Below are 18,509 nucleotides of genomic sequence, written 5' to 3'. Positions count from 1 at the left end.
TACAGCTCACAAAATATAAATATTTGGACGGAGAAAGATTATATTTGTTGTATAATTATATATTGCTAAGTTTTGGTCTAATAGTTAAAACTTCGGTTCTCTTTGGTGTTATGGTAATACTTCATCTATATATGCTTCTAACATGATGCTGCTTGAACACGGTTGAATTACTTTGAATTTAATTGACATGCCAATAGAAATTTTTAGAAAATTTCTTAATTTTCAAATTACAAAATCGATGTTGTTTTTAGCCCACCATCATCAGATGGTGGGCTCTATTCAAATTGCCTTTCGTCTGTTCTGCTGTCCGTCTGTCCGTTAACAAGTCTTGTTACCGCTATTTTTCAGAAAGTCCTTAAGGGATCTTTTTCAAATTTGATATGTAGGTTTCCCTAGGGCCTTGGTTGTGCAAATTGCTTTTTTGGACCAATCGATCAACAAGATGGCGGCCAGGCAGCCATCTTGGATTTTGCCTTGAAGTTTGTTACCGCTATTTCTCCGAGAGTTCTGAAGGGATCTGTCTCATATTTCATGTGCAAGTTCCCCTAAGTCCCTTGTTGTGCATATTGCAGTTTGGGACCTGCGGTGAACAAGATGGCCGACAGGACGACATCTTGAAATTTGACGATTGAAGATTTGTTACCGCTATTTCTCAGAAAGTTTGAAGGGATCTTTCTCAAATTTCATGTGCAGGTTCCTCTAGGACCCTAGTTGTGCATATTGCATATCAGACCAATCAGTGAACAAGATGGCTGCCAAGCCGCCATCTTGGGTTTTGATAATTGTAGTTTGTTACCGCTATTTCCCTGAAAGTACTGAAGCAATCTGTCCCAGATTTCGTATTTAGGTTTCGCTAGGACCTTAGTTGTGAATAATGCATTTTGGGACGAATTGATGAACAAGATGGCAGACACGTAGCCATCTTGGATTTTGATAATTTAAGTTTGTTACTGCGATATATCTCAAAAAGTAATGAAAGGATCTTTCTCAAATTTTATATGTAGTTTGTAGTAAAAGTTTGAAAAGCAGAGAAAAGATCCATCTTTCCATTGTCAGACAGATCATTCTTTGGTGGGGGCCAAGATCCCTCTGGGATCTCTTGTTATTGATTGCTGAGGATTCCATGTAAATCTTACAAAGAATTTTTGAAAGAATCTTCCTACAAGTAGACTGTTTAGTCCTTAGGATGATATTAGTTTTCTTTCAGCTTTATTTTAATCCTTGTGTGCTTCCCAAACTGATGGCTGTGACAGCTTCATCGTAGCTTTTAGTCGACGGTATTGATTAATGTTAGAAATAAATAATTGAAAAGGAATTTTGTAATAATGATTATGGCTATTTTAAACTTTGCAGTTGTTCAAGATGTTTGCCTTTGAAAATTCAAGATGCTTGTAAAGTCTTGGTTTGCTTTTTAGTACCCAGATTTCATGTGATGTTATTTTAAAAATACAGAAGGAAACAAAAAGATGGAAGGAAGAAAAATAATTAATGTCAGATTTATTTTTTACTCATATCAGTCTTTAAAATGTTATCTCTGGGGTAAAAACTTTTAAAAAATCTGAATTATACGATTTTCAAGGAAAGCTTTGATATTGTTGACAAAATGTCTTTACGTTGTTGCAGCTGTTTTTTCATCAAATTACTTATCTTAACCTTTTGTTGACTTAGAGGTGGACATTTATTGGTTGGATGCAATAGATTTGGCCATATATGGTTATGATAGAATGTGAACCATATCACAGCAAATTATTATATCAATTATTGCAGACCTGATACCAGTAGATTATAGCCACTGCCTGAGCATGTATTCTACTACATAGGCTGCTTCTGTTGTAACAGAATGTAAACCTTTCTTCTGTGCTAGTGTGGTACTTTGTGTACTAAAATTCCTGCAGTGATGTACATGTTTATTAATAATTTCTTGAAAATTGCACAAAAAATATATTGAAAAATCGCTCATTATCTTTAGATTGATGTATTTTCTTCACAAAAAAAAAATAAATAAAGAAATAATATAGTATACCAAGACAGAATTGTTTGTTGAGAGTGAAGGTGTACGAAGGTTGTTGTTGAGACGACTCTGCTGATTCCTTTGACAGGTGGAGTTAGAAGTAACTCTGCCCGGCGAGGGCAAAGATAGGGTTTTCAAAGTTGCTATAAAGTGGGTGGCACAAGTCAGCCTCTATACACTGGAGGAAGCTTTAGAAGGACGCTCGCGGCAAATGCCATTTGAGGCGATTCAGGCTCTAGATGTCGTAATGAGACACCTCCCTAGCATGACGTAAGTATTTGGAGCTGCAGCAGGGTGTAGCCTCCTCCCCCCGTGGCCAGCCGTCCTTATGTGCCTGCCTGACTTGTGTATAACCTCTGACTTGTCTTGCCTCGGGGCCTGTCTAGCATTAACATTGTGTACTGTGTGTTGTTGCCTAGTAACCTAGAGACTTTTAACATCTTTTCATGTTGTCGCATGTTTGTTTTTGTCCATCATGTGGTCAGTTTATTATTGATTTTAAATTCAAATTTTACTAAAAGAAATATTTCAGTTATCAATATCCTTGAATTTCTTTAAGTCAATGTACAGACTTAAAAGATTTTGTTTATTTTGGTGATATGCATGATTATTATTGTGAATTGAACAGCATCCTTTACCAATGAACACAGGATGTAAATGATGGACAAAGAACCATGGGTCAAGATGATATGTATGTTTGTAGTGTATACTTCAATAGTATTAACACTGACGACTTGGACCAAATCAGGGCCCTGCTTACCTCTCCCCAGGGACTTGAGGAGTCGGCCCTAGGGTGCCACCTGCCCTATAGGGCCTGTGCGGCGTCTGTGGCGTACATAGTACTAACATAGTGTGGCGGGTTTTGTCTGTTGTTAACAGGTCGAGTTGCAAGTAACATTACCGGGCGAGGGCAAAGATAGAGAATTTAACGTAGTCATCAAATGGCAGGCACAAGTGAGCTTGTTTGCTCTAGAAGAGTCGTTAGCTGGGCGTATACACCAGGTTCCCACTGACGCAACCCAGGCCTTAGACGTCATACTACGTCATCTCCCCAGCATGACGTGAGTATAGATAGTCCCTGAAACCACGGATTTCACGTTTCAGGCATCACCAGATTCAAAATCTATTTACCGGAAGACAAAATGGATTTGACATATATTCACATTTCAGCATGTTTGACTTTTGGACCACCTCTGTATCATGAGTTATTTTTCTCGGTAGTGTGCGAACCTGAGAACAAAAGACAAAGCTTTTAGGCCACACACAGTTCAGTTTCTAATAGTTATTGTTTGTTTTTAATGTTATTTGGAAAATTATTTCTGACCTTTTTATCACCAGAACAGAATTTCATGAAATTTGAGAATCTTTTTGTAAATCTACAGAATCTTATATTTTATTTCTGATTAAAATTGCAGTTATCTCCCCTTAGATATCACCAGAGTTGTCACCCTTATAGATTTGCTGTCAGACATAGCTCACCTCTTTCACTCATGTGACTGCACAGTTATCAATAAGACTATATAAGCACATCGATCAATGCTGTCTGCATTCTCCATCTCAATGCTAATATTATCAAGTCCTCATCACATGCATTTAAAAGGAATTGAAAACATATGTTGCATGATCCAGGGTCATTTTTGCATCAAGCATGTCCACTCGTGCTTTCCTCTTCAACTGCATAGAGCCCATGGAAACCTATCCAAGTCTTTACTGCTTGCTTTATTTTCTTCTGCATTATGGTGCTTCTATGATCTTCATAAATGGTTAAATGGGAGGGGGGAGGAAACCCTATAAAGTCAGTTTGTAATTGTTTTTGGTTAATATTTGTTTTTGTTAATGAAAATCTTACAACTTTTTATTTCATGTTAGATTGTAACAGTGTATGCATGATTGTCATATGGGTCTTCAAGCAAGAGTTGAAAGGTCATTGTCCCCCGGAAAGTCAACTTTTACAATGCATAGATACATAAAAGTAAATCTCAAAGCCTGGCCTTTCATAGCTGTGTGACCTTTCATCTCTGTACATGTTTTGTGAGGCTGTTTGTTTCATGCAATTATTTGTTGTGTGTGTTATTCTGTCTTTCATTCACGTAACTAAGGGGAAATAAAGCATCCATGGATCCTTGATTTATGAATTGTAAAAAAAAAATGAGGGAAACAAAAAAAAAACTGTTTAAAAATGTTTTTGTTTTTATCAAATTGTGAATTTATTTGAACTTTGTTGTGAACTTTTATGAAAGCTTTTCTTCAATTTTTGCATAAACTATTAGGCTCATAGCAAAATGCAAGGTTATGTAGACAATAAGCTAGTTCATTTCTGGATTGCCTAAGCAATATACCTTCACTAATAGGTCTGAGTGTTAAAAAAAATATGGTCTGAAAGAAAATTTGAACGAGTATGCAGGAAAACCATATACAAGGTAGCGAAAAGTTCAATATGCAGTTTATGAGCTGAGTTAAATTCTTTTGATTCATTTTCTAATGTGATATACTAAATATTTTGATATCATTTGTATGTATTGTCCTTAACTATAACTAATTCTGTAGTAGCCTTTATATCCTAATTACAGCTATACCTACCGTATAAATCTGTGCTTTTTCTGTGAAATACTAACCCATTATAATCATATATCTCCCTGTAATATATGTACAATATAACCACATTTCTGATATATGACTAACTCTCCTGTGAAAATATGTAAAATTAAAAGAAAAACATTTTTTCAGACAGAACGTTTAAAATCAATTTTGCTTTCAAAGATCATTTATGTTGTTTATGATGCATACTAAGTTAAAGCACTGGTTCCATTGTGTCTAATTTAGATATTAAAGCTAAATCGTAACTGAAATATTGATATAGACAGTAGCTAAGTTTGTATATTGCATTAATACTTCAGAACATCAATATATCAGCTTTATACAAAAAATTGAAAAAAGCAATACTGGGGGGAAAATGGGGGGGAAGTTGACTTTAAATTAAATTGAGAAAATATTTACACATTGTTGTGTATTTTTACGGTAGGTTTTCAACTACGTAATTGTGAAAACTATTTATTTCATATCAAAATGTTTATTTGACATTAAGTAGATTTTAGACGATGAGTACAAATTAAGCCCTATTGAAATAGATATATATTTAACATCCAGACTTATAGGGCTATGATTTATATTCCATTAGCTACACACCTGTGGGTCGATCTTTTTTCTCCCCACCGGAGGGGTATGACCACCCCTTGGGAGGAGGCCGTGAGGTGTGGTTTGGTTTCCATCAGAGTGTCCGCCCATCCCACTGGAAAATGATGCTCAACATTGATGGTAATTTTGTCCTATTATCCTGAAAATATTTCATTTGTATCTTTTCATTCATTTACAATTAAGTAGAATAAGATAGTTTTCAAATGATTTTTCTAGTTGATGCTGTACCGTAAGCTTATGAAAATTTATCATATTAAAAACCTTGATATGACAATGCATAAAAATTTTCTGTAATACGCGAAAAGTTATTTATGATTAAATAGAGATATCAAAGAATGAGTCAAATTCCAAACTTTTAATTTATTACCAAAATTTTGTCAGTACACTTCCAGAATAAAAAATTATCAAAAGAATTTTGAAGTGTCTCGTTATAACTAAAATATGTGTCGCTATGCTTCATGACAAGAAAGTTTTCTATATACATTTTATATGTCAGATTAAAAAAATCTTACTTGTTGATTACAGTATCCGCCACCGCCTTCTACAAGGCCCAGCCTGTCATCGAGTTCCTGTGTGAGGTTTTAGATATCAAGGACATCAGTGAACAGAAACGACCACTAACTGACTCCCAAAGGGTTAAATTCACAAAAGAAATCAAAGGTATGCTAACAAGCACACGTGTTCTCTTTCCTAATTCAGGATCTGTAGTAGAAGCTATGGATTGATTCTGTCATTTAGAGCTTGAACAGATGGATTGTAATGTGAGGTGAAAAGTTAAAAAAAACCCATTTATAGTTCAGATATAGATTTAGAGATATAGATTTAGAGATAGGGAGATGGGGCTGTTTTTGCTAACTTTTTCTGTACACATTCAAGTTTTCCGGTACTCGCTCCCTACCTGAAGTAAATATGGGCTTCGTTCTTTGAGTATCGAGTGAATACATGTCCCAGTTAGTAAAATTATGGAAAGGTTTTGTACAGTGTACTGATTAGATTTTGTCTCCATTTTCATTTGTGAAGGTAAACATTGAAATAGGACTACAGATGCTAATATAACAAGATTTACTAACACTAGGACGTTAAAACAATAAAACCTATTTTGACTGAATATGTACTTGACTGAAGTATGATTAATTTTATACACCAATAAACTGAAGTATGATTACATTTTACACATAACCTAGTATTGACTGAAGTATGATTACATTTTATACACCAATAAAACCTAAAACTTGTATTGACTGAAGTATGATTACATTTTATACACCAATAAAACCTAGTATTGACACTGAAGTATGATTACATTTTATACACCAATAAAACCTAGTATTGACTGAAGTATGATTACATTTTATACACCAATAAAACCTAGTATTGACTGAAGTATGATTACATTTTATACACCAATAAAACCTAGTATTGACTGAAGTATGATTACATTTTATACACAAGTCTTTTGGTGTTGTAGGACTGAAGGTAGAGATCACCCACTGTGGTACAATGAAGAGAAAATACAGAGTGTGTAATGTGACCAGAAGACCAGCTCAAACTCAGTCGTAAGTTTCTCTATCAAATACAGCAAACTTAGGACAAACTTAGGACAATTTATCATAGCCTCACTTTTGCTTGTAAATTGATAAACACTTTGTTACATGTATTTCTTTGCTTTCCACATTTGGTTTTAAGGCTATACCGAAAAATCCCGTAGAGAAATAGCTTTGTAATGGCTATTTATATTTTGATATTTTAAAACTGTATAGAAACAAAGAAAGAATTTTATGAAAATGTTGGTGTGATCATAGTTAGTACATCACAATCAATATCTATTACAATTACAAAAAACCTTTGGGATTCTGAAGATATTTTAAGAGAACAATTATTTATTAATTTTGTTTGACAGATTCCCTCTACAGTTAGACTCAGGTCAGACAGTGGAGTGTACTGTAGCCAGGTACTTCCTGGAAAGATACAAGATGAAACTCATGTAAGTATTCTACAGCTGCTAGAAATTGACACTAAATTTAAAAAAAAAAAAGTAAAAATAACAAATCTTCTGTAATTTCATTTCCATCTGGAGTAATCATCAAATTAGGTTAGATCTGTCAATAGTTTGAATCCCTTCAATGTAAAGCATTAAACGTAATTTTTTCTTGAACGAAAATATCCTGAGAAAAAGAAAATCATTAGTATTCAAATTAGCAGAAGATAAAGAATGAATTGATGCATATATAAGCTTACAACTATATTATTTGATGCATATAAGCTTACAACTTTCATTCTTCAATCCTTTAGTAATATATACTGTATACTAAGCCTATATATATTCTACAATTGTAAATCATGGTTTAATGGTTTAAAGGTAAGCCCTATGTATGTTAACATGCCAACAGGTACCCCCATTTACCATGTTTACAAGTTGGACAAGAACAGAAACATACCTATCTACCACTGGAGGTGAGTTACTAATCACATGATCATCAAATGACGTTATCACTCTGGCTCAAAGTCTTCTATCCCCTAATGACATGAAGAAGATATTATTATTGTCCAATATGAATTGAGATCTCTATAATCGGGAAAACCTGGTCATTCCGGCCGAACAGTCCCGGTGATATCCGGTTTAGACAAGTTCACTGTATAACCTTGTGTGGAGACCTCCTTTGTTTGTATTTACTGGAGAACTATGTCATTTAGGTTCATGTTGTTTACAGTATGTAACTAATAGTAAGTGTTACTCTGTATTTGCATATTACAGAGTTATCTGCCCTTTCGAGCAGGTATTGATTTTGATGTCATGTGTTTGCGAGTGTTACAGCATACTCTTCTGCAAAAGTGACATTGAGTTTCGCTCACAAAATAATGACGTCACAATCGATACCTAACCTCAAGAGAGGTAACTCTAATATACAAAGAGGGAATATATATATTAAGACTATAATTGATTTGAGCCTTTATATATACTAATAGCATAGTATATATCAAGACAACAATTAATTTGAGCAGCAATAATTATATGTAGATTACGACAACGTTTGGTTCTGGCCTTTCTATATACCTACAGCACTAGTTATAGGTATATTAAGATAATAATTGATTCTGGCCTTTCTATATACTTATAGAAATAGTTATATGTTTATTAAGATAATAATTTATTCGAACCTTTCTATATACCCACATCAATAGTTATATGAATATTAAGATGATGACTGATTCAAGCCTTTCTATATACTACTAGCAATAGTTATATGTATATTAAGACAACAATTGATTTGAGCCTTTCTATATACTGATAGCATACTTATATGTATATTAAGACAACAATTGATTTGAGCCTTTCTATATACTGATAGCATACTTATATATATATTAAGATAATAACTGATCAAGCCTTTCTATATATTTACAGGTGTGCAATGTAGTGGGAGGTCAGAGATGTATCAAGAAACTCACAGATATGCAGACATCCACCATGATCAAGGTTTCTCAAATAAGTTGTCTTCTCTATACAGCAGATCTCGGAGGCATACACACACACTGGGGAAACAAAATCTGCTTCATGGTTATCATCTCCTGAAACTTATAACGATTTGTTATAGTAAGGTGTTGTTGACGTAAAGTTGTAGTCTCCATATCTAGAAATCCACGATCTCAGAGGGTAGCTGAGATACCATGTACAGGAAGATGTTTACCTATTATGTTCTTGGTTTCTTTGGAGGTTTGAGTTGCTATATCTCTATCCCTATTTTTTAACACTTTCTGTATGAATCAAGTCCAACGGTATTTCTCTCACAAATAGCTGGTGAATGATGTTTTTCCGGGTATTTTAGAACGTTGTTTTATTACCCAAGTGATTGGCATCATTTTGTGTTCCTGGAAAATGTTGATTATCTTGATGATATTTTCATAGCTCAGACACTACTTTTCTCAAGGATTATAAAAAGTAAGATGAAAATCTTGAAAAATGTAAACCTGTCGGTAGAATTGGTGGAATATGATATCATGTAATAGTTGTCTTGTTGTCAGAGTAAAGATATTATCTGGTCGTACTTGGAGGCATATATGTATGCCTCTAGATTGTTTGTTGGGGCATATTTATATGCATTGGTATCGCTGTATATGGTTGAAACTTACTTGAGATTTCAATTTGGTCAAACTTTGGCAGTTTTGTTTTGACTGTGGCTAGATTTACAAGTTTTTGCTAGACTATTTCAACATTTTAAATGATAATTTATTTTATTAGCAAATTCATAGGCTGTTGATATGGATACCATATCAGTTCTTCAATAATATTCTCTTATATTGGTGTCATTTCTTAATAATGGAATTTTCTCAACTTCATACAGTTTCATCACTCACAGTTGCTATAACTTCATACCTTAGACAATCTAGAACCCGCGTGTTTGGCTTCTCTGGCAAGTGTTTTGTTTGGCTTTGATTCATGCTTCTTGTGATTTTATCCTTCTTGTGATTTTATCCTACAATTTATTTTTGGCTCCAAAAATATGCTCTTTGACATCTGCAATAACTTAAATAAACAGCTGAAATTTCCCAAGACTCAAAGTCCATACAAAAGCTTGTGTCTGAAAAAATTACAGTTTACATTGAAAATTTAATACATTGATTGATTTTGAAATGAACTTGCTTCTTTCAAATTATTCAAGTAATCTCAAAATTTGCTTGAGCTAAAATATTTTCCTTTTGAAAATGAAATACCGTACCCCAAACATGTGTATGCCTGTGTGTTTTGCTACTAGGAAAGTTTGTTTTATAACTATGATTTTGTGTGCTCTGCTGCTGTATGCCAGAAACATTTCAGAAAACAGAAAATTATTTGATGGTAACTCCTAATGTTAAAAAAAAGATTTTTGAAGGAATGTTTTGTTTAAAAAATTGCTGCTAAAATTATGAGGGTTTTGTTCATATGCGATATAGCCTAATTAATGTGTTCTATTTTGCAAAATTCTGCTCGTTTTGCAAGTTAAAAGATAATTTTTTTGTTACTATCAAACATGTAATGTTGATAATTATTTGGTATTCCTTTAACTTTGCACAAAGCAAAAATAATGTGGGAAAAATTTGAGCTCGTGTATCAGTTTGAACGGAGAGTCAGTTATTTGATTTATCATGCTACATAATAAGGTTGAAGATTTTTCTTTCAGATGTTTTAAATTTCAAATAACAATGCTGAAAGAATTGACAAAGTTAAAAGTTTATCAAATAAGAAAGTCAAAAGAAGCACTGTAATATGTCGGCTTCAAGATACTAAAATGATATGGGTAAAGTACAATTTACTATTTGGGTAAAGTACAATTTACTATTTGGGTAAAGTACAATTTACTATATGGGTAAAGTACAATTTACTATATGGGTAAAGTACAATTTACTATTGTTAAGTCCAACCTTCAGGTGATTGTGACTTTATATTTTGATATGAATTTTGTGACATCATTATATCACTGGAATGTGAATCTAATCAACAGTAAATCGTACTTTACCCATATTGTTTTGGTATCATGAAACCCATGTATTAAAACAGAAAATGTTCTCTCCAAGACATAGATATATCAGAAGTCTCTGCACAATTTGATATGGAGACCCACAGTCGGTCAGTAGTTGTGTGCTGCTTTACTGTGAAGTAGTCTGTGAATGTGATTTGTTGTATCATTCTAGGCCACAGCTAGATCTGCCCCTGACAGAGAGAAGGAAATCAATAACCTTGTAAGTACTGATCTCATGGAAAATGTCCGTTATAAATCAGGACACAAGGCAACACAGATTATCTGTGATATACTATTTCAAAAACTACACTTTGTTAACTTCTTAATAATAAATCCATGGACAACTGTGATGTCCTTTTGAACAAACAATTAAAAGAATAAAGCTATATTTCCTTTTATCATATGGCAATTTGATTTTCATGTCTTACTTATTCAACAGTTTCATTCACATGAATCATGAAATATGGAATTGATTTTGTAATTGAATGTTCTTATGAATGGTCAGTACTGTTACTGACAGTTCATGGCTAAATTCACACTTTGAATACATAAATGTTGGTTGATGTTGATTTATTTGAAGGCAATATAGAGTTTGATTTATACCTAGATCCTGTGAAAGGTAAGTGTATGCCTTCTGGTTGTTTATACTTGTATCTACCATGGCAACAGGCTGATGTTTTAGTGAAGATTTCTTTGTTTGGTGGTTTTGTGCCAAATTTTGACTTTCTACTTTAATATTAGGAAAAAGAAACAGGTATTGATGAACAGATAAATCATCCTAAAGTTTTTGTGATTCATCAAGAAAAACATTAAACAAGTCTCACCAGTGACAAAAGAAAATATATATTTTGTATATTAGACATTGAATTTAGTTTTCAACTTTATTTTATTGATAATGAAAGAATCTAATTAGATTTAATGATATTGAAAGAATCTCTGATAAGATGTGCTCCAGCCTTGGTTACCAATTGTCACCATGGTTACCACCTGTTGCCATGGAAGCATCTTGTATATAACACATACTGTACATACCATGTTGATGACACCTTGCTCCATCGATGATACCATTAGGTACAAAAAGCGGATTTCAACCAAGATCCCTACCTGCAAACGTTCGGGATTAGTGTCAACTACCAAATGACGGAGGTCAGGGGTCGCGTGTTGCCTCCTCCTAGGATTGAGTACGGCGGCAGGGTATGCGCCAATTCCTTCCTCTCACTACTACTCCACAACATGTCTGATTGTCTTTCTGGCTACAGGAATCCATAAACGTCATCTCTTCCTCCAAAGTCATAAAAATATTGTCCTCAAACAGAAGGAAAACTCAGTAAATCTTTTAGTAAATCTTTCAAAAATTTGAGTTAAATTTGTTAAGTTTTGATTTGATTGGTGAGTTGTTGAGAGAAAGTAGTTTTATGGATTCTTATGGCCTTGTTTGTCTACAGAGTGGAAGGCAACGTCAAATGGTTGAACACTAACAAACATTCATCTACCAAGCAAATCAATATTTAAAAAATTAAATTAAACAAAATAAATAATTAGACTACACAAAATAAATAAACAACAAAAATCAAAATCACTTTCAATTATGGCTCAAATCAATTTTTGAGGCAAAACGATTTTTTGGTATTAGGTATTGTTTTATTTCTGTTGAAAGATTTGTCCATTTGTGACAATGAGATTGCCTTTGAGTAGATGTATTGTGTTAGACTGTTTTGACCTTTGACATTGCTGCCCACGCCCGGTACATCCATAGCAGGGTTTGTTGGCATGGTGCCCGTTAATGCGGCCCTCCACAGATGCCACCACAAGTTGGTGGCTTAACAACCGGGCACCACCTCCCGTGTGTGCTCTGGCTTTCGAAAAAACAAATTGTTTGACGTTTTTTTTTCTTGTACAACCCCATCTGTTACCCCAGGTTCGCAAAGCCAATTTCAATGCCGACCCGTATCTGCAAATGTTTGGAATCAGCATTCAAACCCAGATGGCCGAGGTTCAGGGCAGGGTCCTGATGCCCCCAAAAATTCAATATGGAGGAAGGGTAAGATAGAACAAAAAGGCGAAATGTCACAATTTTTCTCATCAATCAGATCATTTAAGCAGCCATGATCATTTGTTATCTCACCGGCAAATCTCTGCAACTCCTTTTGGCTGCTGCTACATCTAGTTTATTGTGTTGCCATGCTGTCAAATTGTCAAGGAATTCTGTTGCTAGGCAACCAATATTGTCAGGATCATGGCATGGGACAATCAATCAGAACGCCTTATTTCCACTGCCTTGGTTACAAAGCTATCTACCTGATCTCTCCTTGAACTGTTGCTTTCCCAGTTCTAAAGGGACGTTTAATTTCAAATAAAATTTTAGTTTGTCTTTTTGCATACCAATTTACCAATTTACCCTATCTCCAAGTGTTAGTTTCTTTTCTATTTATAATCTTTCAATTTTTCCTCCTTTTTTCAAAATCTTTATTCCACCTTTTCGTTTATCCTTTTATAATTTTTTTTTTTACTTTTTTTACTTCAGTTGCTCTTGCTTTGTTGATTTTTGTAAAAATTTTGGATGCTGATTTTCCTATTTTATGGCCGGCACTATTTGCTTTGCACTGTTGTGAATGGATTCCCCTGTAATTCTGTCACAGTTTAAACATAAATAGAAGTCAGGAATTAGGTATTTTACATTTATTGTCTACTTATCAAGGAAACATTACTGATCTAACTTTGTTAATTTAGTGTGAGACAAAAATCCATCAGAACAAATTGTAAAAAGAAAAAAAGCTCAAAATGAATATAGCTGAATCTCAAGGTATCTCGCATCACTAGAATGATAAAACAATCTGAAGTTTTCTTTAACCTGAGTCTTACTGTGTCAGAAGGTATTAGTATTAGTCCATTGATTACAGATTAGGATGATAATTTGATAATTCCATTGTTCACTTAAAAAGATCTTTAACATAATCATCATACTGTAATGTGAAAATTCAGTTAGATTTTAGATAAAGATTAAAAAAATGTTTAAGAATGAAAGTTTTTCATTTACTTTACATAATATGGAAAGGTTTAAAAAAACAATTCAGGTCATTGCTAAAAGCTGAAGTTTTATGTTAATTTCATATGAATATGAATCACATCTGGAAATAGAAATAGAAAAAGAAAAACCAAATTTAATTTTCAAATTTTATTCTTCAGTTATTGTAAGGTTTAAGTTTTAATTTGCTAAGCTCATATTAGATTGTGTTAGTATGAATTGTCTATATCTTTGGAAAGTAATGATCCAAAAACCTTTAGCTGAGGGCCGAAGTAGAGGGTTGGAATACAGGGGAAATGTTGTACAAGTTTGTGTTGTGAATGTTCTAACCTTACAATCTAATTCTGGATGTACCATGTACCCTATTCTTTCAATGTGTAACAACAACTAATCCTTCATGTTATCGACAATATTGGCTCAGTCCTCGGGGCTCAGTCCTCGGGGCTGCTCCTCTACTGTTGTACGGTGGACGGTAGATTAGACATTGTTTATTCTGATACAAATCTTATAATTCTATGTCAGTTTGAAACAAAGATGAGCTCATGAAATCTGATATTTTGTAAACTTTAAACTTAGTTACACTTTATTGTTATCCATACATGTTCATCCCGTTGTGTTCTGCCCTGGAGACGTGGCATTTGTGTCATAACTCATTCACCCCTGAAATTATGTAATGGACTATTCCAGTATATCGTATTGGTGGAGTCCAAATGTGACTTCAGGGATGAATAAGTTAAAAGAAATTTCTACTTCTCAAATTAACTTTTAACTAGAAAAAATAATAAATTAATCATATGGCGCAATATAATATTGACTGCAAATTTAAAATGGCTCAAGTTATTAAGAGGATAATTATTGAAATTGAAGTATTTTAATTTACTGTAACCTTTAGTACAATGCTTACCTCCGTACAGAAACTAAAAATTTAGAGATTACCATCTATTTGCTAGATCACAAAAAAAATAGTCATGTTATGTCGAAAATAAGTAATAATCTTTTTATATTACAAAATGAATCTTTTGTCTGAAACAATTTACAGAACTGTTGTACACTCATTAAATGTTTAAAATAAAAATGGTATAATCTTTCTTAGGAAACAAATTGAGAACATAAATGAAATTAATTCTTTTTGAGAGAAAAAACCCTAAATGTACTGAATTGTTGAAGAGTGCAGTCATTTAAGATTAAAATATGAAAGATGTAATTTGATTAAACAAATAGAGAAAATAAAGAATTTTCTTTTGAACAATACAAAAGAAAACAATCTTTTTGATCATATTGAAAGTTCTTTCACTAAAATGATTTAGAAAAAGGTTTTAAAGAGATGAGTAATATGTATCTCCTTGTATATATGTTTGGTGTTATTATTTTAATTGTATGCTTCAATTAATTAAGTATTGTTGTATTAAATTTATTTGTGTATTTGCTTGTTCAAAAATTTGTGTAAAAGTTTTTAAGTTGCGTTTATTCCCAGTATAATTTGCTCTCCATTGTATCCTTTCGAAGCCTTTTCACCAGGGTCACTTGCGATACTGAAACAATCTAAAAGATCGATACTAGGAAAAACCTTTTTGAAATGTACTACAAGGAAAAACCTTTTTATAAAGTACATGTTAAATTCCCAAAATTCCCAAATCAAGAAATATTATCTTTACAAAAATAAATATAGGTCAAATGCTATGAAGAATCAAGAAGTTAGATTGGTGATTTTGTGTTATAAATATTTGCAGGAAACTTTGTCATTAAATTGTCAAATGAAGTAATGTAATCACCAGAACAAAAGAAATGAACGTTACTTGGATTTTTTTTTATAATTACTTGCTTTAAAGTTCAAACATAAATTAGGAGATTCTGTCAATAAATGTATAAGTAAGTAAATTTGATGTTGTGAATGTATATAAAGTATAGAAAGATAAAATCATTAATTGGCAAGCTCATCTATAAAATGTTTAACAGAATGATTATGATAACATGAGTTGGCAATCACTCCATTGTGACTGTACACTTGGTTAGCCTATACGAATTTTCGTAATGACGTGTACATTTATTGTGAAGCAGACAAAGGCCCAAGCTGTGCCCAACCAGGGTGTATGGGACATGAGAGGCAAGCAGTTTTTCTCCGGTATAGAGATTCGCGTATGGGCCATCGCCTGTTTCGCACCACAACGAACAGTTCGTGAGGATGCCCTCAGGTGAGCTAGCATACACAGCCTTTCTTACATCAAATACCTTTAATGTTTTGTATTTGCATATTACAGAGTTATCTGTCCTTGCCAGTAGATATTGATTGTGAAGTCATGTGTTTGCAAACATAACGTCATATTTTTCAGAGAAAATGAAATGGATTTTGCCCACAAAATAATCAAATCACAGTCAATACCTACCCGCAAGTGAGTTAACTCTGATATGTAAAGGCGGAATAGAGACGTAGGTGAAAGTGTTCAAAATTAGTACTGTATCCCTTAAAGAGGAAATAATAGGTACTGTATGTCAATTAGAATTTGGCAAAAACTGATGAGTGTTCTGTATAGTTGTTGAATTTCGCGATTTGTGGAACTAATTAAATTCACAGGTGTTTTTTTTTCACAAATTATACTTCTAGCCAATTTTAGCGTCTGTCTTACAATAGGTTACAATACGTAAGACCAGGATTTTGATAAGTTTTGCAAGTTATTTAATTTTGCAAATTTGGATAGATCCACAAATATTGCGAAATTAATACCTCTGCGAATATTAGCAACTGTACAGTAGTTCCTTTGTCTGATGCTTCCACACATGAAGAGGCTTGATTCCTTTATAGATTGTCATGATTGATTCAAAACATCATTATCATATTGATAATCATCATAGTTTCTGAAGGGAACTGTTTCATGTGATTGAAATAAATTATTTTTATTCCTTTGTACCTGGTAAATATAAAAATGCATTTTAGGATCTAGGAATAGTGAGGGAATTTGAACTTGCGAACTTGTTTCTAGTTCAATATAGAAATTGAGATGAGCAACAACAAAAGAAATTTTGTCTTTGCAGGAACTTCACGCAGCAACTTCAGAGGATCTCAAATGATGCAGGCATGCCCATCGTAGGACAGCCGTGTTTCTGTAAATATGCCACGGGGCCGGACCAGGTGGAGCCCATGTTTAGGTACCTGAAGAATACTTATCAGGGGCTACAACTCATCGTGGTAGTCCTACCCGGCAAGACTCCTGTATATGGTAAGCTGTACTTATATGTATGTCGTATATTTTGAGTGATTTTAAATTCATTAAAATTAATTTTGTTGCTGTGAAAATTTTGTTGAGCATGAAAACAGGGAATTAGGTCGCTGCGAAAAGATGAAAGGTTTGTGAGCATAACATAATCCTTTTCAAAGAAATTAACGTAATTTTTGCAAACAAACTAACAATCAATACCTAAAGGGGATGCTAATGATGTGTTTTGAAAAATAGGCAACAATAATGTTGAAACAAGTTTTTACAAACATGTATATTCATCAAATGGTTTTGTTTAGAGTGGAGATTTATCATCGACTGGTTTTGTTTAGAGTGGAGATTTATCATCGACTGGTTTTGTTTAGAGTGGAGATTTATCATCGACTGGTTTTGTTTAGAGTGGAGATTTATCATCGACTGGTTTTGTTTAGAGTGGAGATTTATCATTGACTGGTTTTGTTTAGAGTGGAGATTTATCATTGACTGGTTTTATGTTTCAGCTGAAGTGAAGCGGGTTGGAGATATCCTGTTTGGCCTAGCCACACAATGTGTACAGGCTAAAAATGTAAACAAAACAACTCCTCAGACTCTGTCCAATCTTTGTCTCAAGATCAACGTAAAACTCGGTGGTATCAACAATATTCTACTTCCCAGTATCAGGTAGGTGTCAGATAGTCAGGGTTGGGGTCAATTACATTGCAATGTAATTAATTACAATTACAATTACTTGGTCAAAACTCAATTACAATTACAATTACAATTACTCAGTTTTGTAAATGTAATTAATTACAATTACAATTACATTCAAAAAGTAATTAATTACAATTACACATTACATTTTCTTACTATGTTTTTTATATGTTTATACCAAGGATTTATAAGTGAGATATACGTCATTGCATATACACATTTGTATAATCATACACTGTAGCAGTTATACAGATATAATAAGTCGATATTAGTAAATTCTGATAGAACACATGTTCACTTCACATAAACCGCAAGGTACAATTGAGTATCGGTAGGGTGTATTTGTTTTACATGTACATTTTTATTGGACCTAGCAGTAATATTGTCAAATGCGTCAGCTTTATGTACAAGGTATTCATATTTTTTATTGCATTTTATCATCATTAGCATCTCAAAATCATCAACAGACAGTCTGTATCTGTCTGGTCGGAATACTTTGCCAGAAATTAACACTAAACAATCTCTCTACTGGAGCTGAAGTGGCTGGTATAACTTAGTACTTGCTAGCTAAAAAAGACGAATTTAGAAATCTGCAAGAATAATCTTTCCAGAACTTTAATGGGTCACAATATTTCTCTGTGCAAACTTCACTAATGTAGATGCCTACAATTCATTGGATTTAAGACCTCAGTTGTGTCTCTTTCGTAACAGTGTTATTTATATAGTGGGAAGAAAACTGAAAAAAAGTCTTCTGTTAATTATAATTTTCTTGGCAGGGGCAGTGAAGACAAATCTGAACTATCATCTATATTTTTGCCTTCATTAGATTTGCTAATTAGGTGATCAACAGGTGTTATATAAGCAAGACCTTTGTGAGT

General features: G+C 33.4%; 1 protein-coding gene across 1 annotated transcript in view; it reads left to right on the top strand.

The window, feature by feature from the left end:
* LOC138308470 (protein argonaute-2-like) overlaps positions 1-18,509 on the top strand; it is a 47,077-nt gene that overhangs the window by 11,116 nt on the left and 17,452 nt on the right. The window contains 12 exon segments of the mRNA XM_069249453.1: positions 2,100-2,281; positions 5,190-5,326; positions 5,732-5,866; positions 6,675-6,762; positions 7,107-7,190; positions 7,597-7,660; positions 8,613-8,684; positions 10,877-10,924; positions 12,623-12,745; positions 15,788-15,921; positions 16,760-16,944; positions 17,442-17,601. Coding sequence (XP_069105554.1) covers positions 2,100-2,281; positions 5,190-5,326; positions 5,732-5,866; positions 6,675-6,762; positions 7,107-7,190; positions 7,597-7,660; positions 8,613-8,684; positions 10,877-10,924; positions 12,623-12,745; positions 15,788-15,921; positions 16,760-16,944; positions 17,442-17,601 — 1,412 coding nt within the window.

Source organism: Argopecten irradians, chromosome 15 (assembly GCF_041381155.1).
Source record: "Argopecten irradians isolate NY chromosome 15, Ai_NY, whole genome shotgun sequence".
Taxonomy (NCBI): domain Eukaryota; kingdom Metazoa; phylum Mollusca; class Bivalvia; order Pectinida; family Pectinidae; genus Argopecten; species Argopecten irradians.
The sequence above is the reverse complement of the archived record's forward strand: the minus strand, read 5'-3'. Positions and strand labels throughout refer to the sequence as shown.